Source organism: Nanorana parkeri, unplaced genomic scaffold (assembly GCF_000935625.1).
Source record: "Nanorana parkeri isolate BGI_ZX_2015 unplaced genomic scaffold, ASM93562v1 scaffold418, whole genome shotgun sequence".
NCBI classification, from domain to species: Eukaryota; Metazoa; Chordata; class Amphibia; order Anura; family Dicroglossidae; genus Nanorana; species Nanorana parkeri.
In genome coordinates, this window is record NW_017306686.1 from 438,938 (window position 1) to 465,266 (window position 26,329).

Here is a 26,329-nt window from a genome sequence, read left to right on the forward strand (position 1 = left end):
GTTACCCTAAGGAGAACTATGGGGAAAAGACTTAACCCCATAGTTCTCCTTTAAGAATCCCTTTTCTATCTTCATCCCGGCTCTGAGGAAATAACAGCTGGAAGCAGGTCAACAACGAGATATTCTGTGTCAAGCACCAATTTCATATATGGGCCCCGTGGCCCCTATCGGGTAGGGAAATAGTAATGTAACATATGGCTGGAACTGTGATACAGAAGACACATACATTATGTATAGGTGCTACCAATGTTCATCCTACGCTACAATCAATACAGTATCCAGGCAGGCGCGCACGCCGCGTAATCCATACATGTTTGGCATATGCGTTAGGGTGGCCACACATGTATCAATAATATGATCATACAATCAATCAATACCACTACAATTTGTCCATTGATCAATTTGTAAAGCTCTCCCCATGACAAGGTGAGATTTGGTTGATGGCTCCTGCTCGGGAGAACTGATGGTCATTCAGATCGATGGGCCGATCGTTTATCACCGTACCACATTGTACTATAAGAGATCGAGCTGCGGGCGATCACAAACAGGCGATTCATCGTCAAATTAAATATTCATTGTTGCAATATCCTATAAATCAACCGAAGTGACCATCAGAAAATGATCTATTGAAACCGATCATATAATCGATGTGTCTCAGTATTGGGTGACACAGACGCAGATATTCCTTCCATCAGACACATTCCATAAAACTTCCTCACAGCCAATCGAATCGCCAGCATAGAAATCAACCAAAAGTTTACTAAACTGATCACATGGACGGTCTGTAGGTGAGGGCATTAGGGGACAGCGTTGTAGCTGGGGGCACAGTCCGGTAGGTGAGAGCACTGTCCTGTCTGTGATGGCACAGTCCTGTAGGTAAGGGCACGGTCCGGTCGCTGAGGCCACGGTTCGGTCGCTGAGGGCACGGTCTTGTAGCTGGGGGCACAGTCCGGTAGGTAAGGGCACGGTCCTGTCGCTGAGGGCACGGTACGGTCGATGAGGGCACGGTACGGTCGATGAGGGCACGGTACGGTCGATGAGGGCACGGTACGGTCGCTGAGGGCACGGTCCTGTGGCTGAGGGCACGGTCCTGTAGGTGAGGCCACGGTCCGCTCGCTGAGGGCACAGTACGGTAGGTGAGGGCATGGTCCAGTCGCTGAGGGCACAGTCCGGGAGGTGAGGGCACAGTCCTGTAGCTGAGGGCACGGTACGTGAGGGCACGGTACGGTAGGTGAGGGCACGGTACGGTAGGTGAGGGCACAGTCCGGGAGGTGAGGGCACAGTCCTGTAGCTGAGGGCACGGTACGTGAGGGCACGGTACGGTAGGTGAGGGCACGGTACGGTAGGTGAGGGCACAGTGCTGTAGCTGAGGGCACAGTGCTGTAGTTGAGGGCACAGTCCGGGAGGTGAAGGCACGGTACGGTAGGTGAGGGCACAGTCCGGGAGGTGAGGGCACGGTCCGGGAGGTGAGGGCACGGTCCTGTAGCTGAGGACACGGTCCTGTAGCTGAGGGCACGGTCCTGTAGCTGAGGGCACGGTCCTGTAGCTGAGGGCACGGTCTGTAGATCCTGCAGCCCCCACCTAACAAATGCCCGGGCATAATAGAGGATTCTGCAGACAAGAGCAATACAAGCAGCTGTCTTGTACGGCTCTGTACGCAGGGGAAGGGGGTAGAGCTGACCTCGGCTGTGATAAACAATGCCGCATCCCTCTGATAGAGAAGACCACTCACCCGGCCCGGGCCTGTGTCCGATGTGTGTGGCCCCAGGGCCCGGCTCTCAGGCTTGCCCCGAGTAGCTGCGTGCTGAGCTCTGTGCGCCGCGGCTTCCGGTGTCAGGGGCTGGGCCGGGACAGAGCGCTCCCTGTCGGCCAACTCAGGGAACTGCACCCAGCTAGCAGCAGCCGAGATCCCAAATGACCAGAGCAGCCAAATCACTCAGTATTCCTGCACAAATGTCCCTCTTCTTTTTCTCATAGTACCTCTCCTTCTCATTAATCATCATCATCATCTTCTTCTTCCTCTTCTTCCTCTTCTTCCTCTTCTTCCTCTTCTTCTTCTTCTTCTTCTTCTTCTCTCTCCTTCTCATTACTGTCCCTCTCCTCATTATTGTCCCTCTCCTTCTCATTATTGTCCCTCTTCTTCTTCTCATAGTCCCTCTCCTTCTTCTCATTATTGTCCCTCTTCTTCTTCTCATTATTGTCCCTCTTCTTCTTCTCATAAATGTCTCTCTTCTTCTCAGTAATGTCCCTCTCCTCCTCATTAAGCTCACTCTCCTTCTCAATAATGTCCCTCTCCTTCTTCTCATAAATGTCTCTTGCCTTCTCATTAATGTCCCTCTTCTTCTTCTCATAGTACCTCTCCTTCTCATTAATGTCCCTCTTTTTATTCTCATAGTCCCTCTTCTTCTTCTCAGTCCCTCTCCTTCTCATTACTTTCCCTCTCCTTCTTCTCATTATTGTCACTCTTCTTCTTCTCAATAATGTCCCTCTCCTTCTCATCAATCTCCCTCACCTTCTCATAAATGTCCCTCTTCTTCTCATTATTGTCCCTCTTCTTTTTCTCATAGTCCCTCTCCTTCTCATTAATGTTCCTCTCCTTCTCATTAATGTCCCCTTTCTCCTTCTCATTAATGTCCCTCTTCTTTTTCTCTTAGTACCTCTCCTTCTCATTAATGTCCCTCTCCTTCTCAATAATCTCTCTCTCATTCTCATTAATGTTCCTCTTCTTCTTCTCATACTCTCTCTCCTTCTCATTAATCTCCTTCTCATTAATGTCCCTCTTCTTCTTCTCATAGTCCCTCTTTGTCTTCTCAGTCCCTATCCTTCTCATTGCTGTCCCTCTCCTTCTTCTCATTATTGTCCCTCTTCTTCTTCTCATTCATCTCCCTCTCCTTCTTCTCATTCATCTCCCTCTCCTTCTCAATAATATCCCTCTCCTTCTCAATAATATCCCTCTCCTTCTCATTAATGTCCCTCTTCTTCTTCTCATTAATGTCCCTCTTCTTCTTCTTCTCATAGTCCCTCTCCTTCTCATTATCTCCCTCTTTTTCTTATCATAGTCCCTCTCCTTCTCATTAATGTCCCTCTCCTTCTCATAGTCCCTCTTCGTCTTCTCAGTCCCTCTCCTCATTCCTGTCCCTCTCATTCTTCTCATTATTGTCCCTCTTCTTCTTCTCAATAATTTCCCTCTCCTTCTCATTATTGTCCCTCTCCTTCTTCTCATTAATGTCCCTCTCCTTCTCATTAATCTCCCTCTCTTTCTCATTAATGTCCCTCTTCTTCTTCTCATTAATGTCCCTCTCCTCATTAATCTCCCTCTTCTTCTTCTTCTCATAGTCCCTCTCCTCATTAATCTCCCTCTTTTTCTTCTCATAGTCCCTCTTCTTCTTCTCAGTCCCTCTCCTTCTCATTACTTTCCCTCCCCTTCTTTTCATTAATGTCCCTTTTCTCCTTCTCATGAATGTCCCTCTTCTTCTCATTAATGTCCCTCTTCTTTTTCTCATAGTACCTCTCCTTCTCATTAATGTCCCTCTTCTTCTTCTCATAGTACCTCTCCTTCTCATTAATGTCCCTCTTCTTCTTCTCATAGTACCTCTCCTTCTCATTAATGTCCCTCTCCTTCTCATTAATGTCCCCCTCCTTCTCATAAATGTCCCTCTCTTTCTTCTCATTAATGTCCCGCTCCTTCTTTTCATTAAAGGAGAACTATGGGGTCAGTGTTTTTCCCCATAGTTCTCCTTAGGGTAACGGGAGGACACAAACGAGCGTCCTCCCGTTACCCTAAGCTCAGTATACCGCGAGCTACAGCTCGTGGTATACTGAGACGCCACAGCCGGAGCGGATCACGACATAGATGACGGGATCCGCCCAGCTGCGTGAGTGACAGCTGGCTCTGCCTATCTGGCGGATCGGAGCGGGGAGGGGGGAATCCAGCCCCTCCCGTCACGGCAGAGAGCCGTGACAGGATCGAGAGGTGAGCGAACCTGGTATGTGTTCGCTCACCTCCCGATCTACTGAGCCGACCTGTGACAGTCTCATTGTCACAGGTCGGCTAGAACTATGAGGTGAGTGGAAATCACTCATCTCATAGTTCTCCTTTAATGTCCCTTTTCTCCTTCTCATAAATGTCCCTCTTCTTTTCATTAATGTCCCTCTCCTCATTAATCTCCCTCTTTTTCTTCTCATAGTCCCTCTCCTTCTCATTACTGTCCCTCCCCTTCTTTTCATTAATGTCCTTTTTCTCCTTCTCATGAATGTCCCTCTCCTTCTCATGAATGTCCCTCTTCTTCTCATTAATGTCCCTCTTCTTTTTCTCATAGTACCTCTTCTTCTCATTAATGTCTTCTTCTTCTCATAATCCCTCTCCTTCTTATTAATGTCCCTCTCCGTCTCATTAATGTCCCCCTCCTTCTCATAAATGTCCCTCTCTTTCTTCTCATTGATGTTCTATTTTTCTTATCATAGTCCCTCTTCGTCTTCTCAGTCCCTCTACTTCTCATTGCTGTCCTTCTCCTTCTTCTCATTATTGTCCCTCTTCTTCTTCTCATTAATCTCCCTCTCCTTCTCAATAATCTCCCTCTCCTTCTCATTAATGTCCCACTCCTTCTTTTCATTAATGTCCCTTTTCTCCTTCTCATAAATGTCCATCTTCTTCTCATGGTCCCTCTTCGTCTGCTTAGTCCCTCTCCTTCTCATTGCTGTCCCTCTCCTTCTTCTCATTAATCTCCCTCTCCTTCTCAATAATCTCCCTCTCCTTCTCAATAATCTCCCTCTCCTTCTCATTACTGTCCCTCTTCTTCTTCTCATTAATGTCCCTCTTCTTCTTCTCATAGTCCCTCTCCTTCTCAATAATCTCCCCCTTTTTCTTCTCATAGTCCCTCTCCTTCTCAATAATCTCCCTCTTTTTCTTCTCATAGTCCCTCTTCTTCTTCTCAGTTCCTCTCCTCATTACTGTCCCTCTCATTCTTCTCATTATTGTCCCTCTTCTTCTTCTCCTCATTAATGTCCCTCTCCTTCTCATTCATCTCCTTCTCATTAATGTCCTCTCCTTCTTTTCATTAATGTCCCTTTTCTCCTTCTCATAAATGTCCCTCTTCTTCTCATTAATGTCCCTCTTCTTTTTCTCATAGTACCTCTCCTTCTCATTAATGTCCCTCTCCTTCTTATCATTATTGTCCCTCTTCTCCTTCTCAATAATCTTATCATAGTCCCTCTTCATCTTCTCAGTCCCTCTCCTTCTCATTGCTGTCCTTCTCCTTCTCATTATTGTCCCTCTTCTCCTTCTCAATAATCTCACTCTCCTTCTTTTCATTAATGTCCTTTTTCTCCTTCTCATAAATGTCCCTCTTCGTCTCATTATTGTCCCTCTTCTTTTTCTCATAGTCCCTCTCCTTCTCATTAATGTCACTCTCCTTCTTCTCATTAATGTCCCTCTTCTTCTCATTAATGTTCCTCTTCTTCTTCCCATTATGTCCTTGCATTCACACCTGCGTGTGCTGTGAATGCACTTTTGCTCACGTATATGCGCTTTCGGTGCGCATCCCCATTGAGTTCAATGGGGCCTGCACGTCAACAAATGCGGCAAAGAAGCTCATGTAGCAGCATTTTAATGTGCACAAACATGGAGTAAAAACGTGCGTCTTCCTGGCCACGTTTAGAAATTAATGGCAACTCAAGTGCATCATGTGTTTAGGTACGTTTCTTTGAATGTGCACCAAATGTGCATGAAAAAGCATGCTTTGGTACACATTTACGGAACGCACAGGTGTGAATGGGGGTTCAGGGTACATTCTCCATAAAATCAGACCTAAAAACCAAATTCAATGGAGGTCCATTTACTTGAAATTTTTTTCACATCTTGCGTTGTGCTGAAAAAAATTAGAGCATGCTTTCCTTTTTTTTTTCAGCGCACTGCAATGCGCATTACATCAGAGTGCCCAGAGTCCCCCTTACATCAGAGTTTCCCTATACATCAGAGACTCCCTTTACATTAAAGCCCCCCTTACATCAGAGTCCCCCCTTTACATTAAAGTCCCGCTTACATCAGAGTCCCCACTTACATCAGATTCCCCTTTACACCAGAGTGCCCAGTGTCCCTCTTACATCAGAGTCCCCCTTAAACCAGAATCCCCAGTGTCCCTCTTACATCAGAGTCCCCCTTAAACCAGAATCCCCAGTGTCCCTCTTACATCAGAGTCCCCCTTAAACCAGAATCCCCAGTGTCCCTCTTACATCAGAGTCCCCTTTACGCCTGAGTCCACAGAGCCCTGCTTACTTCAGAGTCCCCCGAGTCCTCCCATACATTAGAGCCCCCAGAGTCTTCCCTGACATCAGAGACCCCCTTACATCAGAGTCCCCCTAGTCCCAGATAGCAAGGATAACGTGCTACAAACTTGTGGCGGGGTGAAATTGTAATTCTTGTTAATTGCTGCACATATTCCTGGCAAGTTCTAGTTGACACTTTTTGAATTTGTAGCAAATTTGCTTGGCAAGTCTACAGCAAGAGTCCTGCAGGTCTTAGCAAGAGCTCTGCAAGCTCGCTGGTCTGGAGACTTGCAATGCAGACTTGCTGTAATTGTGCAACAAAATTGTGAAGCTTGGCAAGTCTGCAATAGTTTAGCAAGTCATTTTCAAACTTGCAGCTCAATTGCTTGCTATCTGGGGTTCTCCCTTACATCAGAGTCCCCCCTTACATCAGAGTTCCCAGAGTCCTCTCTTACATCAGAGTCCTCCCTTACATCAGAGTCCTCCCCCTACTTCAGAGTCCCCAGAGTCCCCCCTTACATCAGAGTTCCCAGAGTCCTCTCTTACATCAGAGTCCTCCCTTACATCAGAGTCATCCCCCTACTTCAGAGTCCCCAGAGTCCTCCCTTACATCAGAGTTCCCAGAGTCCTCTATTACATCGGAGTCACCCGAGTCCTCCCCTACATCAGAGTTCCCAGAGTCCTCCCTTACATCAGAGTCCCCAGAGTCCTCCCCCTACTTCAGAGTCCTCCCCTACATCAGAATTGCCAGAGTCTTCCCTTACATCAGAGACCCCCTTACATCAGAGCCCCCCCTTACATCAGAGTTCCCAGAGTCCTCCCTTACATCAGAGGCCCCCGAGTCCTCCCTTACATCAGAGTCCCCCCTTACATCAGAGTTCCCAGAGACATCTCGAGTCTTCCCTTACATCAGAGTCCCCCGAGTCCTCCCTTACATCAGAGTTCCCAGAGTCCTCCCTTACATCAGAGACCCCCTTACATCAGAGTCCTCCCTTACATCAGAGTTCCCAGAGTCCTCCCTTACATCAGAGACCCCCTTACATCAGAGTCCTCCCTTACATCAGAGTTCCCAGAGTCCTCCCTTACATCAGAGACCCCCTTACATCAGAGTCCTCCCTTACATCAGAGTTCCCAGAGTCCTCCCTTACATCAGAGTTCCCAGAGTCCTCCCTTACATCAGAGTTCCCAGAGTCCTCTCTTACATCAGAGTCCTCCGAGTCCTGCCCTACATCAGAGTTCCCAGTTACTTCATGTTAAAAACAATGCAATCATTTAGTTCAAGGAATACTTATTACATTTGCAGTGCACTCCTATTACGAATTTCCTCTTTTCCCAGCTGTGCCTGTGCCAGCACAATACCAGGGCATCACACTTTATCTGCTCATCATCTCCCCCAGTGTGCCAGCCTCTCTCTCCCGGAAGCACTCCCCTCCCCCCCTCCTCTCCTGGTCCCTCCTAGTTAGGATCCATCAATGCTGGAGCTGCAGCCTTTGCATGGCAGGTAATGTGTAATCAGTGTGTATGACAGCCCCGGGGTGACAGAGGAGGGACAGCCGGCTCCTGTGCACAACACACACCCCATGCAGGTGCATGAAGGGAGCACAGGGCATGCCAGATTCCTAGGTGCAATCTCATTTTTGCACTGGGATTAATACAGATCAGGGGATCATATCATTCCTTCCCATGCTGCCCAGTACTAGGCACAGATTAATGCACAAATCTGGCTGTATGGTATCATTGCATATCTACTGACGTCATACAGATCAGAATACAGTATATTATTAATGTGTAATTCAAACGATACTATAAGGGCAGAGATGTTTATACAATGCACATACTTTGCTTAGTTAGTTTGTAATTGCACAGTACAGGTATTGATACTATGATAACTGTATTGTAGCTGTGTGTGTGTTCAGACTGTGCATGCTTTTAACCCCTTCACTGCTGCAGCCTTTTCCATGTATTTTTGCATATGTTAAAATGCACCTTTTTAGGGCTGAAAATTCATATGACATGTTTTCCAAAAGTGGAGACCCTGGAGAATAAAATGGTGGCAGTTGCAGTTGTTTTTTTTTATGCCACATGTTATAAGTGCAATGTTTTTTTATCAAACCCAAATGTTCCGTAAAAAATGCATTCAAATTAATTTTAGTGCACACAGACAAAATATAATACATAGGGCTGCACCAATACTAGTATCGGTGCCGATGCCGAGTATTTGGGCGAGTACTTGTACTCGCCCAAATGCTCTGATGCCTGGCCTGATACTTCCGGTATCAGGAAGCCGGGCAGAGAGTCATTACACGCTTCCTGATTGGCCGGGAAGCCGGCTCCATACTTCCTTGTCACTTGTGTATAAATGTTTTCATTAGTAGAGTAGGGAGAGGTTGAACTGATGTCCGCTTTTTATTGCTGCCCGTGTCATGTCACGTGGCTTCAGTCTTGTGTGGACGGTATTAGTTTGAAATGCTTCTAAGTTCGTTCGTTATTCGTGAATAGGTGCATTTGACTTGCAGTTGACCTCCTTCTTACCTGCTTTTGACCTGCTTCAGGCTAGGTTCAGATCTGAGCAAACCCGGAACGCGAGTTTGTGTGTAGGTGCACACAGCGGTTGCCGTGCAGCCCCATTGATTTCAATGGGGTTACAGCTGCGCGTCAATCGCAAAAAAAAAGTTACAAGTACCTTTTCTTTGCTACACACACTGCACCGCTTTTTTTAGAAAATAATGGCACTGCCAGTGCAATCGTCTCTGGTGGGCGACTCCGTGACCGCCCGGTTTCCTGCACGATTTCCTGTGCGATCGCGGATTGCCCCGGTGCGAACCTAGCCTCAAACGGATTTTGCATTCCTGTACACTTCTTTGTTAGGGTAAATCTCTCTAATGGAACCAAAGATAGCAGCACAAACCTAAAAGTGGTTGAGATCTTCCCCCCACTGTATCCTAAACTATCATCCAAAATTATTTTGGCTTGACATACACTTGAAAATGTCCCATCTCTTAGGCTAGGTTCACACTTAGGCGACACCTCACCGAGCGGCAATTGTGCACAATTCCGCGCAGATTGCCGGCACGGTCAGGAGTCGACAAAGTGTGAACCGATCGCGCTGTGGGTGCCATTATTTTCTCATGGCACCCTAGTCGCCCCGGATTGCCGCTCGGATGTCACCCCATTGAAATCAGTGGGGCCGCGCGGCAATTGCTGCCTTCATTGTGCAGGACCGCACGACACCCGGGGCGCACGTCCCGGTGTTGTGCGGTGTAGTGCAGGTGTGAACCTAGGCTAAGAAAATGCTGGTTGCTTGTCTTTCATGCTGACCCTATTCCTTCAATACGTTCAGTCTGTGTCCCAGAACAAGTATGAATACTTGTGTCTGAAGGTTCTCATTTATCCAGCTCATGAGCAGTAGTTGGTCACATTCAACTGGACCTGTTCTGTAATGCTGAAGATGTTTCGTAGCTTATCCTTGCCACTTCTTCAGTTCTAACGAGTGCCAGGAAGATACTTTAGCATTTATCCCCACACGGGTAACACATGCACCCTAATCCAACCGCCGTGGAATATGTAGATGTTGATTGTCCAAGAACAGGGTGGAAGGTGTGAAGGTTGTGGAACCACTTGTTCTAACTATATAATGCCATCCTTGGTGTAACATACTGTAGGTGGTAATAATTTGATTCACATGGATGAAGGTGTGAATTGTTGTCAGGGTAGGGATGTCAAGAGGGCCATTATATGTGGGTGGCAGATGGTTGAAGGCCTGCACCTGTGTTCAGGGATGTTTTTTCCAGTTTTATGTAGATGACCTCTTTCATGCCTCTTGCGAGTCAGTTGTCCTCTCTGTCCAAAATGTGCACCTCACTTTCCTCAAAAGAATGTCCCTTTTCCTGAAGGTATAGGAAAACTGCTAAATCCTGGCCTGTAGAATTTGCCCTTCTATATTGGGCTATCTGCTTGTTGAGAGCTTGTTTTGTCCCCCCAATGTACAGATATTTGCATTCTTCACTATAATTCACTGCATATACCAGTTGTTTCTGATTGGGTTTTGGGTCTTTTGGATGTTCAACCTTCTCTTTCAGTGTATTGATGGACACAGATATGCAATGTTCAGTGGCGTCACAAAGGGGGTGCGGCCCGCACCTGGGTAACACCATTGGAGGGGTGACACCAAAATGACTGGTAGTCATTTTGGTGTCACCCCCTCTAAAAAGTCGGGCATTCGGTCATGGAGTGAGAGCCCGACAGGGTCAGGAGAGAGACAGGGTCTCTGCCTGCGTCCATCACTAAGATGGGCGCCGGTAGGCGTCAATTAGATGATCGCGCAATGACGTCACGGCGGGTTGTCACCCGGTTTCCGCTCCGGGTGACACTCGACCTCGGGACACCCCTGGCAATGTTTCTGAGTTTTTCCAACACTCTAGCTACTTACAGGATGACTATAATACTCCGTGCATTCTGCTTCTCTCCTCTGTTCGATGGTCCCGAGTTTTTGCTTGGCCTTGTAGATGTTTTAACAAAAGCCCAGTCCGGGTAGCCACATACTTTCCAAGCACTCATCAGATGTCTGTGTTCTCTGCCTTTTTAGACTCTGTGTTTGTTGGTACCATCCCAGCCCGGTGTTCCAAACAATCTAATAACCCCCAGTTTATGTCCCAGTGGGAGGTGGGAGTCCAAGAGCAGATACTGGTCTGTGTGGGTAGCTTCCCAGTAGACCTCAATGTCTAAGTCACCCCCATCTTTAAATATAGCGCACAGTCTACAAAGGGTATTTGTTATTCTGTGCCTCTGCTCGTGTAACATTACAGAACAAGTCCAGTTGAATATGACTAATTACTACTGTACTAGCTAGACCTGAATACTTGTTCCAGGTCAGTGCTCAAAAAGTATTCAAGCCTGGATGTCAGGTTAACAAGCAGGCAATTAGAAATGTTGGCAGTGGCTGCCCATGCATTTCTCTTATGACAGGTGTCCTTTTATTATTTCAAATTGTACAATCAGAGTATCATTCCATAATCAAGCCAAATAAGCGTTAGGTGGTGGAATCTTTGTGTGAGCCTGAAGGTGGCACTATTCCTCTGTTGTCCTCTATGGGAGTGTTGAAACATATTAACCATTAGGTGTGATTGGAAAGCAATGCTTATCCGTGGGGCACTGCACATTCACGTCTAGGCTTTCTGGGGTGCTAAAGGGCCAGTACATGTGTTGGGGTGCTATTGAAGGTGCCCATACACTGCACGATTATCGTACGATAATCGCAGAAAATCCCGCGATCGTACGATAATCGTGCAGTGTATGGAATTGAAGCACCCTCAGCGGGGCGGGCTTCGCACGACTTTTGTATTTCGAGCTTGTTCGAAAACCAGCCGAGAATCGTACGATTTTCGGCTGGTTTGAATCATGATCATGAGATCACTGCCGCTCGGGCCGGTGCCGCACACTGCCCGTTCAGCATTGCGGTCAACGGAAGCCCGCCCCTCAGCGGGGCGGGCTTGCGATGATCGCAAGTACGATCTGCCTGTCCAAGATGGGCAGATCGTACCTTTTTTCAATTACTTTACAACCCTCGCAAGACAAAAGTCTTGCGAGGGTTGTAAAGTGTATGGCCACCTTAAGACTGAATGGCAGCACTCCACAAAACGCATATAAAATGTATAGCATGTTGTGATAACGTGCATTAACACACATACAAAAGTCTAAATCCAGTCGAGAAGGACAACTCCTCCAAGTACTATTTATATCTAAACTTTTGGTTGCTGCTCTGATAAAAATATTGGATGCTATGACTCTAACAGCCAAATGAGACAGTAAGTTAAAAATGTTGGTCCTGTGTCTCCCCTCCTTCACATGTCAAACTTGAACAGATGTGGACCACTAATAAAGCCAAATACAACACAGCCGATAACATGCGGTGCTGGTGTGCGTTGTAATGCGCGGTGTTCCATCATTGTATCACTACACTTTTTGCCTTGTCTTTGGACTGCATTGGGACATGCCCAATGCAGCTGGTGTGAACGAGCCCTTATTATGAATGTACAGTAGAGTCACATTGTAAAGTAGAGTCCAACACACAATGCACTGCAGCACACCACAATGTGCGGCGTATGCATTGTATTGTTTTTAAAAAAAAAGGGCTATGCAAGTTCATTCATCCATTGTGATGCATTGGCAGCCCATTCATAATGAACGCACCTCGACGGAATGCCTAAAGGTGGGATCACACTATTCCACTGTGGCACGATGCAGCAATGCACACTTTTTTCCCTTTTTACATAGTTATTCTGCCAGTAACACACTTCCAGTCCTAGGCTATCAATTATTCACTCATTATACTGTTTCAGGAAATCATAACAAAAAAACACTATAGATCCCCATCCCTCTCCTATTATTAATAGGAGAGGGCTGTGGATCTGTAGTCTCAGTGACACTGATGTCAGTCAGCACAGGCAGTTATTACAGGAAGATTACACAAGATTTCTGTCAAGATAATTGGCTATTTGTTGAACTTATCAAACAGATATGATAGCTCATTTTTAATGGTATGTTTAACAGATAAAAAGGGAGGAATTAGGAGTTCACATTCAGGGCCTGTTCACACGACGTCCGTTTTGTGTGCTGACCGGCTCCGTACGCTGCTGCACTCAAAATGCATCCCAATGTATCCCTATGTGTTTTATGGGCTCCAGTTCTCACGTGCGCAGTCCGTTCAGCTTACGACAGAAAAAATACTGCATGTCACATTTTGTCATGATATGTAACCATATGTCTACAATCAGGTCATTTTTCCCATGGTTTACATAAGGTATTGGAACACTTTGCAGCTTTGGCGGAATCCCCACTGGACTCCCTAGGGGATATTAAAAGTCAACCGACCCCCCCCCTGTAGCTGTAATATTACCTCTCAAGTGGATAGATCCTTTCGCTGGTTTAATTCAGCAATTTTACCAAAGTCTTCTTCTAAAAGAAAAAAAGAAGAGTTCTGGTTTATTGCATTTCATCTTGTTGCTCTGCCAATAAAGTTTGCTTCTCCAGTGATGTCACTTTCTGACAGCTACCCATGTATCCCTGTCTTTTCCTATTATTTTCTTCTACAGGTTGCCGTAAAGAGAGCACAGGAGATGAATGGCCTCGTTAGAAGACACCGTTTCAGAGACGCCGCACCCATTAAAAATGGCGGGTCAGAGCCTTATCGATTTTCCTCTAACTTGTTACAATTCTATCATACAGGTACATTGTACAGAAAATGAATTTGTGTCCTTATCTTGTTTCTTTCATTTGCAGCCCTTTCTGTAATTTGTTTGCAGTGGACAACGTTTTTGTTTACTTTGGCTCTCCGCTCTTTACCTGTAAAGGAATTATGGACTATCTTCTTAGTAGAGAAGTAAGGCACTGTACATAAGTTGCCCACCTCCATAGATTGTGGATGGACATGCATGCCTCACCTCTGGACTTTCTACAATGCAGAGTTTAGTGTCTAAGTGAGCTATTGACAAAAGTAGAGGTGTGTCAGGCCTTATTCAAATATTGACTTCTACAAAGCCTGTGTTTGCATAGGACTTTTGAGGGGCCCCAACATCACAATGTGTTCCTTTGCTCACTTTGATGATGGTAACATTTTATTTTAAAGTGTCAGTACACCCAAACTAATATGTCTGTTTTTGGAAGATGATGGAGAGTCAAACCGTATGGCTAGTTCTTATATCTCTCTGCGACTCTGCTGATTAGCTATCAGTAACAAAGATTCATTCATCCATGAGCAGATATGGCTGTGCGTATTATGACAAACAGCCCCAGAGAACCCACGGTGTGATCTGAGACTACATGTACTTGCCGCCCTGGTTGGGGAGGCTGGTGTAGCAATGGCTCCAAGGAAACATAGTCCATGACTGTTGATGAGGGCTCTGGATTCTGGCCAGAGAAAAAGTGGGTGAGTTTCCCGGCCATTTCAACGTACAGGTCTACTACAGGTTTGCATAATGACGGAAGCCACAGATGGCTGGTCAAAGGACACGTAGATCCACGCTAAAGGAGGAAAAGCAGAAGGAATATGCTGCAGGCATTTAGTGTTAATAGAATGGGAAGGATGTACAAATGTAGGGGAAGCTGACACCCCAAAGTTGGAGGGACATCTGTGTTATGACTGTGAAGTTGTCCTAGACATAATAGTGACGAGGCTGGACTTGCTGCAAACCCAGTTCACCCTGATGCCTGAGGTCACCCAAGCTTGCTCAAAACTCTGACACCCCTCCTCCCAACCCAATCAGTTGCAGAGAGGCAAATTACCCACCCCGAATTTGTACATCACAAAGGGGCTGGAAACGACCCTGCTGCAACTGCTGTCATGGATTGGGTTGGGAGTGCCGGTCAGAATTTTGAGCAGGTTTGGCAAACTGTATATAAAAGCAGTATCAACCACCATAACACCAATATTTGGTGAGCTGCCATTTACTTGCCCCCGTATAAATCTGTCTAAAAGAGAACGAATGCAGCCACCACATCGCAGGCTTTGTAATCTCCACTAGATTACATTTTTGTTTTTGGGTATAGATACTTTTTAAGATGACCCTGCAGAATAGCAAAATTCTACAAGGCAACAAGTTAAACTAGCCTGGAATTCTCAGCCTAACAGAAGCACAGAGGTAGAAGGTGGAGGCTACTGACAAGGGTTTTGGATTCCACGAGAGACTTTTCAATCAAAGCTAGCGTGAGACTTCCAAGTAGTGGAAATGGATCCTTGTGTGTCTGTTTGTTGTAGAGGAAGTTAAGACAATAAAAGGACAATTCTCATCTTGCTAAACTGAGTAGGAAACATCTGAGAAGGGCATTCTGTGGTCACCATAATAATTGGAAAAGTGGTGGGGTTATTATGAAAAATTAAGCTGATATTTCAGTTTGTAGTTGTTACAGTTGAATTGTTCACTGGTGTTTTACATTTTTCATGGCCCCTATGGCCAAGTCTCAGCACAGGGGTTGCTGTCTCACCTCTAACCATGGATCCTCTACTGCATACAGAGCAATATCTGTTGTTCTTAGGCCTTTTCCGTTAATGAATGATCAGTAGGAAGAGTGAGACTCTGTCTTGGTACCTGTAGCAAGTGGGCAGAGGTGAGAACCCAACTGAAAACCTAATATCACTTATGTCCCCCAGTAAGCAGATTAGCCATGGAAGGAAAAGAAGCCCAAAAAGACACTTTCAACAACTGTGGGTTGTTTGTTAAAGGTTCAAAAACAGGTCAATGTATTTCAAAGAACTACCTCCTTCTAAAGGTAAGACTGATACTACAAGCAGGTTACAAGTACGTTTGCTACAGCACTACATATTTGCAAGGCGTTCAAGGACATAGTGCTTGAAATACATCAGCTTGCATTCGAACCTTTAGTAACCCACATCCAAGACTGGTGTCTTCTTGAATTCCATTCCCTTCCATTGATATAGCCATCGCCCCTCATACTAGAGCAGAGCACTTGTGATCCTGTATGTTTAAATTTATAATTAGGGCTCTGTATATGCATTACGTGGGTTGAGCAAGAATTTATAAATATACAAGTCTCAACTCACCAGTGACCATTTACATCACTGCATGGTGTAGTGCCTTCCAAACTGCCTTAATGATGTCACCTGTTCTAACTTTGTGATGTTTATGTGACAGGTCCTCTTTATCAGAATGTTTCTTCTTTTGTTTTTGCTGTAATTTCAAAGACAATTGAATGATCTAAGAGTCATTGCTTTCTCTGAACCACAGCTAAGATCTTATCCAGGGCTGAAAAAAATTCTTGTAGCAACTGCATTGGGCACAATATCTGCTATTTTTCTGGCCCATCACTTCAGAAGACGAAGAAAGAAGACCTCAGTCCCATCGTGGGAGCCACGTCAGCTCCTTCTAGATTGCACTAAAACCGTGGCCTTAGAGAAAGGTGGGTACCAGACTTTATTCATTGCTTATTTGCTACAACACATGTGCTGATGGTGAATTCTGTGACAGAAGAAGAGAACAGAATGATGGGTCATCAATGTGCTGCTGCTCCGTCATTGTCCAGTTAGGAAGGCTTCGTATATTACATTTGTCTATTGCGCTGCAAAACTGAATGTTGTAAACCGGCAAATGTAATACAGTTCTTTCTTTTTCTCCTTCTATGTTCCTCTACCGCTCTTTCTTTCTCTCTTTTTTTTCTTTTTCTATGCCCCCTTCTTTTTCCTCTTTTTCTCTCTACTCCTCTCTGTCTCTGCCCTTCTCTCTCTCTCTTTCACTTCCCATACCTATCTGCCCCCTACTTCTCACCCTCTATCTTGTCCAACCCCCCTCGCTTCCACTCTTCCCCTTTTTCTATTCCTCGCATGCTCTCTCTCTCATGCTTTCCCTTCTTTGCTCTCTCTCTTGCCCTCTCTTACTCTCTCTTCCTCTTGCCGCCCCTTCTCTAACTCTCTTTCCCTTCTTCTCTGTCCCTCCCCCTTCTGTCTCTCCTCCTCCTTCTCTCTCTTCCCCCTTCTCTAACTCTCTTTCCTGTTCCGTCTCTCTATCCTCCCTCCGCTTCCTCTTTCTCCTTCTCTCTCCACCTCCTCTTCCTTTTTCTCCTCCTCCTTCTCTATCCCCCCTCCTTTTGTCTCTTCTGTTCCTCCTATCCTCTTCCTCTCTCTGTCTCCTCCTTCTCTCTCTCTCCACCCTCCTCTTCCTCTCTCTCCACCCTCCTCTCTCCCCCCTCCTCTTCCTCTCTCTCCACCCTCCTCTCACCCCCTCTCTCCACCCTCCTCTTCCTCTCTCCCCCCTCCTCTTCCTCTCTCCCCACTCCTCTTCCTCTCTCCCCACTCCTCTTCCTCCTCTCTCTCCCCACTCCTCTTCCTCCTCTCTCTCCCCCTCCTCTTCCTCTCTCTCCCCCTCCTCTTCCTCTCTCTCCTCTTCCTCTCTCTCCTCTTCCTCTCCCTCCTCTTCCTCTCTCTCCCCCTCCTCTTCCTCTCTCTCCACCCCCCCCTCTCTGTCTCTCTCCTCCACTGCTCTCTGCCCCCTCATTTCTCTCTCTCTCTCCCCACTCCTTTTCTCTCCCCTCCGCCATCTCTTTCTATTTCTCTCTCCCCCTCATTCTCTCCTTCTCTATATAGATTCCAGTTGTTCAAGTAGCAAGCAGAATCTGACCCTGTCTCTGAACTCAGTGAAGGGTTCCCTGTTGCACATGAATGGTGGATTCTACAGTAAATATTCGGGATCTCCTCAGAGTTTGGCTTCAGTAAGTGTGCTGGTATCTGGAAGGAAAGCCATAGTGTATTCTCAGTGACGCCATATTTCTGATTTCTGCTTTTGAAAATTCAAATATTTTTGGAAATAGTAGGGGCCCATTCACACTATGCCCAGCGTTAATGGACGTGTTGGAAATGCGTCACATTTTTGCGCTAAGGCAATTTAATGGACTAGACATCTATACCCTAAGACTGCTGCTCAGTGCCATCATCTTGGATGTGGTGTCAGTAGACTCCATAGTATTCCCATTTGCTCCTCTCTCAGCAGCTACATAAATACAGAAAATTGTTGACCATACTTACCATAATTTAACTTTTCTGTTAGGTCATCACGTCAGCCTACTATTGGTTGACCGCTCAGGACAAGCCCCTAATAACTAATATATTTAGTGAGCCCTTCCCCACAGTATTCGTCAACCTTGCAAAGAAACACCAGGGAGGGACTGAGCACAGCTGCGTGTGTAATCTGATCTCTCCTGGCCTTTTACAGCAGAACTTTTTTTTTAGCAAGATAATCTTTTATATTTATTAAAAGGAATATAAATATCATTTTCAGATAGCGATTTTTTTCCTACAGGATTATTTTCGATAAAGTATAGTCCTAAATTAGCTCTGATATGCAATATTTGATTACATTTATAGCTGTATTTTTTACATAGCTTACTAAATTCCAGCTCCTGGGATAAGACTGAAGAAGAGGAGATGAAACTTGTAAACATCCCAGTCACCACTCCAGAGAACCTCTATCTGATGGGTACCTCCTCTTGTATCACTTGCCCCTCCATTTTAGACTGTAAGCTCTCACGGGCAGGGACCTCCTTACCATCTTGTATTGTAACTGTAATGTCTTCCTTATATTGCAAGTGCTGTGCAAACTGTTGGCGCTATATAAATCCTGCATAATAATGATAATAATAATGGGTATGCGGTAGAATTACTCAGCAGGTTTCACTGTTTACATCTCCAGCACTGTACAGACATTGTCGCAGACCGTGGTCCAAACTGCAGCTTGCTTCATAGCTTCCACCCACAGAGCTACTTATTGTACATAAACTCCAGGGACAGCGTAAGGCTCTAGGGGTCTTTGTGTGATGCTAACTGGGCCAAAAATAGCTGTAACTTTCATCTCAAGTATTACATTGTTTTAGAAGGTTTTTTTTTAAACTTTAACCTCTTGCCGTCCGCCCGTAGTAAAAAAACGGACGGACGGCACTGCTGCATCTGCATCCGCAAAGACCCGATCAATGCACACACCCGTTACCGGGTGTTTCACATATAGGCGATCAGCGTGTCCATAGCCCGCCGATCGCCTATATGTGCTCGTTTGCGGCCGCACCATCTCTGCTTCATCAGCTTCTTTTGGGGTCCACAGGTGATATTAGGGGTCCTAGAGAACCCTAATGTCTCCATAAAGTGGACCTGTCAGTGTGCCTTTGCTATTATATAGGGGGATTGTTATCCCCCCTATATAATAGCAATAACAAAAAGTGCAAAAAAAAAAATATAAATAAAAAAAAAGAAAAGTAACACATAAAAAAATAAAATAAAATAAAAGCCACATATAAAAAAAGGGGAAAAAACCCCCCCAAAATGTTTAACTCCCCCACCCCCACGTTTACGCGCCTATAAACGTAAATACGCGTCCGGTGCCCCAGCGCGCAAAAATTACAATTGCGCTACACATGTTACATATCGCCGCGAACGTCGCAGTGAGAGCAATCATTTTAGGGCCATCAATCACTGATAACACTAAACTGATGAGCGGTAACAGCTTTTAAAGCGTCGCCTATGGCCAATTTTGGGTATTATCGTTTTTTGAGGTTTCGCGCGCGCACGCAATTTTAAGGCTTGACATGTTTAGTGTCTTTTTACCCGACGTGACCCCGTCTTTTATATTTTACCAAAAAATTGGGTAATAATAAATGTTTTATCATTTAATATAGGGGAAACTGTTTTTTTTTTTAAATTTCGGTAATTTTTCCTTAATATAGTAAAAAAATAAAACCCCCAGTGGTGAATAAATACCACCAAAAGAAAGCTCTATCTGTCCCCAAAAAAGGGTATAAAATTCATTTCAGTACAGCGCTGCATGACGGAATAAATGTCAGTTAAAGTACCGCAGCGCTGAATACTGAAAAATGGCCTGGATGGGAAGGGGGTTTAACACCGCGGATGTCAACTGGTTAAAGTTGAAATAAAGGAAAAAAATTACAAAATGTTCCGATCGGCAGGCTTCTAATGACAGAAGAGACTGTGTAAGTCCCTTCTGCCATTAAGGCCTCTTGCTGACTGTCAGCAATTCTATTTTTCCTGTACACTGGGTTGCACATGCGCATCTCAGCGCACAGACCTGGCATGGCGAGATGAAGTGATTCCTGTATGCATGTGTGTGATGTGATACATTATCGGGGCCCAGGCAAGACTTGAAGACTGGAGCAAATGCAGAAGCTCTGGCGAGGGTGGAGTGCAATGCTGCAAGGCATCGTTTTGGCAGCTAAGTCTGCCGTAATGTGCTAATATGCTCTGCATACTAACACATTATGGCTAAATGTTTTTTAGTTTTTTTTTATGCTCACTTAAGGGGGTTGTGTCAGGACGTATACACCATTTTCATATTAATCAAAGCTTATTCTTACTGGATTTTATGTCCTGGACCTCACTGATATTGCCTCTGAAATAAGCTGAATGTTGAAGATCTTCCAGCATATAAAAAAATTAACCCTTTCAGTGTTCGCTTTGGTCTATGGTCTAAAATGCAAAAAAGATATTCTTACTTGATTCTCGGTCCCGCCTGGGTACTAGACAGGTCAAGGTAGCCTCTTCTCCCCTGGGCTTTGGAGGTCTAAGGACCCATGATTCACCACGTCCAATACACTGAGGATGCCAAGAGACATTTCATCGCCCGGAGCAGTGAGGTGATCGGTTATGGCCACAGGACCAAGGATTGGGTGAATATATCTTTTTTTATTTTAGACCCTAGAACAAAACAAGCACTTAACCCGTACAGTGCAGGGTAACCCACTGGAAGGATTAGGCTTTCATATGCCCAGAGTTCCTTAAAGTGACATTAAACCCTCAGATTTTTTAACATAAAACAATACTGTAATGTGCGCCTTACTGTAGTCCATGGTTGTTTCCCTTCTCTTTGTTGCTCTTCCTTTTAATTCTGTATCTGTTCTCATGCTGGGCAGAACTTCTGTTTTGCAGCAGACTGCCTTGTCTCTGAAATGGATACATGGTGTCTGTGTGTAGGTTTGCAACGTGAGCCAGCACTACAGGAAGAGGCACTCAGCTGCAAAGGGAAGTTCTCCCCCAGCATGAGAAGACACGAGGATTTAAAAGGAAGAGCAGCAAAGAGAAGGGAAACTATCATGGATTACAGTAAGGCGCACATTACAGTATTGGCTTATGTTAAAAAATCTGAGGGTTTAATGTCACTTTAAAAATGTTTTCCCTTCATATACTTGTCAGGCTGAGGTGTCATTCTATACACCACAGTGTACAGTATACAGTACAGTGTTGTTTATAGCTTTCCATTTTTCTTCCCCATTACACTGTATCATTTATGAGTAGTTAGGAACCAAGTTCAGACATTGACAGGTATAGAGATCTCTGTAAAGTTTTGGAGAAATTTGGAGACAGTTCTAACTGCTTGAACCCTTGAAACTTCTAAATGCTTGAACCCTTGGGCTTGGCACATATGGTACAGCAGGCTTCTACAAAGAATTTGCAAAACTTTCAAGGAGCTTTCCAAGGAAACCTTTACATTCAGCTCCAGTTTGGGAAGGTCTAAAGCCGAAATGTTTATATTTTGCTGATTAAATTCCTTTCATGCTGTATACATTGTAACCCATAGAGATGTATAGGATTATAACCTTCTGTAATGTCTCTGTCTTTCATTGTGGTGAAGGAATGGAGCTGTTTGAAGAAGCCTTGCAACGGTGGGAGCAAGCACTGACTTTTCGGAATAGACAGGCTGAAGATGAGGCCAGCTGCGGTTCTATCCGGCTGGGGGCAGGGGACGCTATTGCTGAGGAAAATGTAGAGGTAAGACGTCGTCTGCTTACGATTTTATTCTGTGTGCAGTAAACCTTTTCAGTGCTTTAAGAAGAAGTCTTGTCAACGCTTTATGTCAGTTCAGAGGGTGAAGCTCCCTTATGGAAAAAAACAGACAGCAATAAAAAAACTAGCAGGTGCATGTGTTTTAAATGGCGTTGATTGATTCACCACCAGTGAGTATTTGGTGAAAGTCACATACACTGCTTTATAAATATGCCCCATTAAGTATTGCGCATAGTTTGACCCTTTGCTGCTGCCTCTGACCATCTAATTTGCCGAAATGTATGTTGCAATACAAAAAAAACGTCTTCTGCCTTCCACAGTCTTGTGACATTATAATACCAAGAAATCCTAGTCACTTGACTGCTGCTTTTTAAAGTGGCACTAAACTCCGGAGTTGAATCTTAAAAATACATTCAAGCACCTTTAACTATTAACAAAAATGTATCTTATTTGTGTATCACATTACATCACTCGGCTGTAGATCCTCAATTAATCTCTGAATTGGTGCTGACACTGTCCTTCCTTCTGGAAGGGGGGCTACTTTTGTTCCCCATGGTCCCTGTGTGTGTTGTAAAGTAGTCACCGCTCCAAGCTCGCCCCCGTGATGGACTACAATCTCAGGTTTAGTTTTCTAATTTGTATTGAGATTGTAGTCCATCACCAGAGTGAGCTTGGAGCGGTGACTACTGTACAACACACACAGGCACCATGGGGAACAAAAGTAGCCCCCCTCCAGAAGGAAGGACAGTGTCTACGGCCGAGTGATACACAAATAATATACATTGTTGTTCATAGTTATGGTACTTGAATGCATTTTTAGGATTTAACTCCTGAGTTCAGTGTCACTTTAATGATACAAATATGTTTTTTTTAAGGTATACAGTTGCTGTATTGTATCATTTGTTGGAAGTGTACTCACAACCAACTTGTGAAGTTGCATACAGGTCCTCTTTAAAAGGAACATTTCAGAAATCTGGGCAGTTAAGAGCATACAATGTACAAAAAAATGCATAAGCAGAGGTTATGTTCAGTGAAAACCACACATCAGAACAATTTGTAGTTCTAGAGATATCGGGGACTAAATTTTTATACAGCTCTACTTTTCCTGTAAAAGTCAAACTTGGCTCTGCCCCTCAAGACTCCCCAGCATCTAAGTTAGTGGGGCTATCCATCACTGTAAAGACAGTTTGGGCTTTTACAGAAGGGTAAATGCTGGGCAAATGCCATTAGCATGGCATTACCACCACTAGATGGAGCTGGGAAGCACAGAAAACCCCTATCCTCCCCCTGCAACCTATGGTATTGCCGTGCTAATGACATTTGCCCAGCAATACTCTGGGGGGAAGATTTATAAATCAGGATACAGTCCATGAACCCATCGCACTCAAAACTGCTGTTCCTTATAAAAGATGGGTGCTGCGACAGTCGACGGACGTCAACCGTCTATAATCACAGGATAACATAAACACCGGCACTCCAAGTAATGAATGAATGGTGTCTGTTTATTGACTCATGAAACATAGCACAATGCATCAAAAAGCAAAGTTTCGGGGTCTCACAAGATCCCCTTCATCAGGCATCACTCAATTTGCCTGATGATGTTTCATGCGCCAATAAACAGACGCCATTGATTCATTACTTGGAGTGCCGGTGTCTATGTTATCCTGACATTTATAAATCAGCCCCTTGGTGACTCTGTCACTAAAATAAAGTTGCCAATAAAAGGGGTCTCTTGGAAGGAAGATTGCAAATACCCACCTGTTTGGGCCACCAGTCAATGCTGTCCTAAAGATAAACCACCAGCTGAAGACTTTAGAATTTGACACTTCCAAGAGTATCGATCTTCTGGTGCCCCCCACCTGCGTTTTTTCGTTTTTCCCGCTGATCCCTACGTTACTACAGGACCTAATAGTGGTGAAGAAGCTAGCAGATCAAACCGTTGTGTGCAGCAGGGGAGCAGGAATTTGACACTTCCAGAGGTGTGAGAGTCTTCAGGCATTGATTTCTCTTCATTACAGCGGTCTTCTTTTTCTAGGGTAACCTTTTATTTTCAGTTTTAGGTAACAGAGCCACTTTAAGTTATCGCAGATCTAATTTCTTGAAAAAAGGGTTTTTGTCCTTAGCAGCTTAACATTTGCTCTTTGCTGTTTTACTGATTAAGCACGGCGGAATAATGCTTGGCTTGTCTCCGTTCTTCATCTGTTAATGATATATATTCAGATTAGGATAATGGTTTGTACAGGCGGGCAGGCAATCTAGGTGATGAATATTTGATGATATTAGCACATCCTCCTTAACAAGAAGTATTTTCCCAGGATGTTATAAGTGCTGAGTTCATCCATAAACTGGAAGCCTTACTGCAACGTGCGTACCGCCTTCAAGAGGAGTTTCAGACCTCGTTTGGGGCGTCCGATCCAACATCATTGGCTAATGACATTGGTAAGTAATGTCAAACTTTCTTTACAGTTTAAATAATGGACACTGAGTGCTGTGCCAGTGCTGTCAGTCTGACATGTTTTCAGGCACTGGGAGACATTTAGAGCTAGTTCACATCAGCCCCGGTGCGTTCCGGCCAGATTCGGTGCCAGAACTACTGGCTCACTGAGTTCTGGGGCGTGAGGGGGTGTGGAGGTGCATTAAAGTCAATAGCACCTGGGGGAGGGTTAGTTTTAATGGATCTTGCATGGTCCTGTACGTCTGTTGGCATATGGCGTAATGTATACACTGTTGTGTATGGTTGGGGTGCTATGTTGGAGTCAATGCTCAGACCACATTTAGCCGCAGCAGTATGTGTCGGTTAAAGCTGAACTCCTGACAAAGATAAAATGCATATAACGGAGCGGTTTAAAGGATGTGTGTTACTGTCCATCTGTTCCCGAGATTTGCACAGCTCTGCCACGGCACACTGGTTGAGCAAGGCTGGCCTAGTGTGTTTTCTTTTCCTTTTACAATAGCTGTTCAGGATGTAACAATAGAAAGGTTTGTGTGAATTGTTTAGTGTAGTGTAACACTTGTGGTAGTTGAGTATTGCATTTGTAATAGAGGTCTACACATCACACCAAACAGAGAGGCAATTGAACAGGAAAGGGGGACAAAGGGACAATTGGGAGATATGCTTTAGGACCAGCATAATACCAGCCAGATACAAAAGGAGATTTAGGAAGCTGCAATGAACTTTGGTAGATTTATCATTGTGGAGACGATGTGCCGGAGTCTGGAAAGTGTTAATGCGGCGTTCTCTGCCAGGAGAAATGTTTAGTCTGGGAGACAAGTAATGTGTTTTGTAGAGATGTAAAGTGGGTGAATCAGCGCGCCATGACATCCAATGGCTGCTGCTGCGTGAGCCTCATATCGCAGCCGACTATCACAAACACGAGTGCTTCATAATGAGAAGATCGGCAGGATCTAACGTGAAGTTTACAATAAAACCTGAACACGTGTAAAGAAATGCTTTCCATTATATGTGCCCGCTCTGTATGTGAGCCAAAGTGAAGAACTCGGCTTTGAATGGAGTCGTCATAGCTCATTCCTTTCTGCTGAGTGTTCAAGTGACACGAAAATCAGGAGTGAAATCTTAAAAATACATTCAAATCCTTAACTATGAACAAAAATGTATCCTATGTGGGTATCACTCGGCTGTAGATCCTCCAATCATCTCTGAGTTGGTGATGACACTGTCCTTCCTTCTGGAGGGGGGCTACTTTTGTTCCCCATGGTCACTGTGTGTGTTGTAAAGTAGTCACCGCTCCAAGCTCGCTCCCGGGATGGACTACAATCTCATGTTTAGTTTATTCATTTGTATTGAGATTGTAATACATGACGGGAGTGATCTTGGAGCAGCTACCACTGCACTGCAAGGGTTAATAATTTTATTAACCCTTGCCGCAGAGCTATCCATGCACTGTAAGGGTTAACTGCTTGTTTTTGCCTAGGGTCAAAAATAAAAAAAGTTATAATCTCCCGATCCTCCAAGCTAGCTGGCTGTGACTGCACTCCCTCATGCCTGTCTCTTCCTCTGGTGCAGCAATGGTATGTTCCACGGCATCCTCACATCCTATTTACTGTGTATAGGGACCTTAGACCGATGAAGCGGAGGGGGGGTGAGGCAGAAGGGACCGGTCTAAGAGTCAGCTGGCTCGGGATCGGCGAATATAACTTTTTTTTATTTTTTACCATAAGCAAAAACGAGCACTTAGGGCCCGTTCACACCATCCAGTGCGTTCAGAATGGTGTGAACTGACCCTTAACCCTGGCAGTGCTCTTGATGGCTATGGAATGTCCCTCAGCGTCCTCACGTCTAATAGAGGTCAATGGACCTGCATAAGACGTGATGACGTCAGCCGTCCTTAGCCTTCCAGAGCCCGGGGGAGCAGAGGCTGCCGGGACCGGTCTAGCAGCCCGAAGGAACTGAGGATCAGGTAAGTTTATCTGCTTTACTTGAGCTCCCTAGACAAAATGAGCACCTAACCCTTGCAGTGCTGGGGTAGCCCCTCTGCGTTTTTGATGTTCCCGGAGTTGTTCTTTATGATTTGGTTTGATGCACATTGAGAGCCACGATTGCAATCCACGTGAAACGAACAGGCGTGACTGGAGAGAGACTTTCTTCCCTTCCAGAAAGATCTTCTGTGAAAATAGCATCAGATTGGCCATCGATGACTCAGGACATTTTCTAGCAGATGCGTGTGAACTATTGATTGGTGTAGCACATGCTGGTAATGAAGTGTTTGCTCACGTGTGTGTCTGTGTGCTGGGGGGGGGGGGTCAATTGTCAGGGCC

At 45.1% G+C, this 26,329-nt stretch overlaps 2 protein-coding genes across 2 annotated transcripts in view; one reads left to right on the forward strand and one right to left on the reverse strand.

Moving 5' to 3' along the window:
* Positions 1–1,844, reverse strand: part of USP33 (ubiquitin specific peptidase 33) — a 56,525-nt gene extending 54,681 nt beyond the window's left edge. The window contains exon 1 of the mRNA XM_018559860.1: positions 1,733–1,844. The gene's annotated coding sequence lies outside the window, so the exon portion shown is untranslated. The remainder of the gene's footprint in view (positions 1–1,732) is intronic.
* Positions 1,845–13,383: 11,539 nt separating this feature from the next.
* Positions 13,384–26,329, forward strand: part of MIGA1 (mitoguardin 1) — a 45,324-nt gene continuing 32,378 nt past the window's right edge. Inside the window, exons 1-7 of the mRNA XM_018559862.1 lie at positions 13,384–13,488; positions 16,005–16,176; positions 17,357–17,485; positions 17,932–17,955; positions 18,156–18,245; positions 21,402–21,538; positions 23,869–23,992. Coding sequence (XP_018415364.1) covers positions 13,384–13,488; positions 16,005–16,176; positions 17,357–17,485; positions 17,932–17,955; positions 18,156–18,245; positions 21,402–21,538; positions 23,869–23,992 — 781 coding nt within the window. The remainder of the gene's footprint in view (positions 13,489–16,004; positions 16,177–17,356; positions 17,486–17,931; positions 17,956–18,155; positions 18,246–21,401; positions 21,539–23,868; positions 23,993–26,329) is intronic.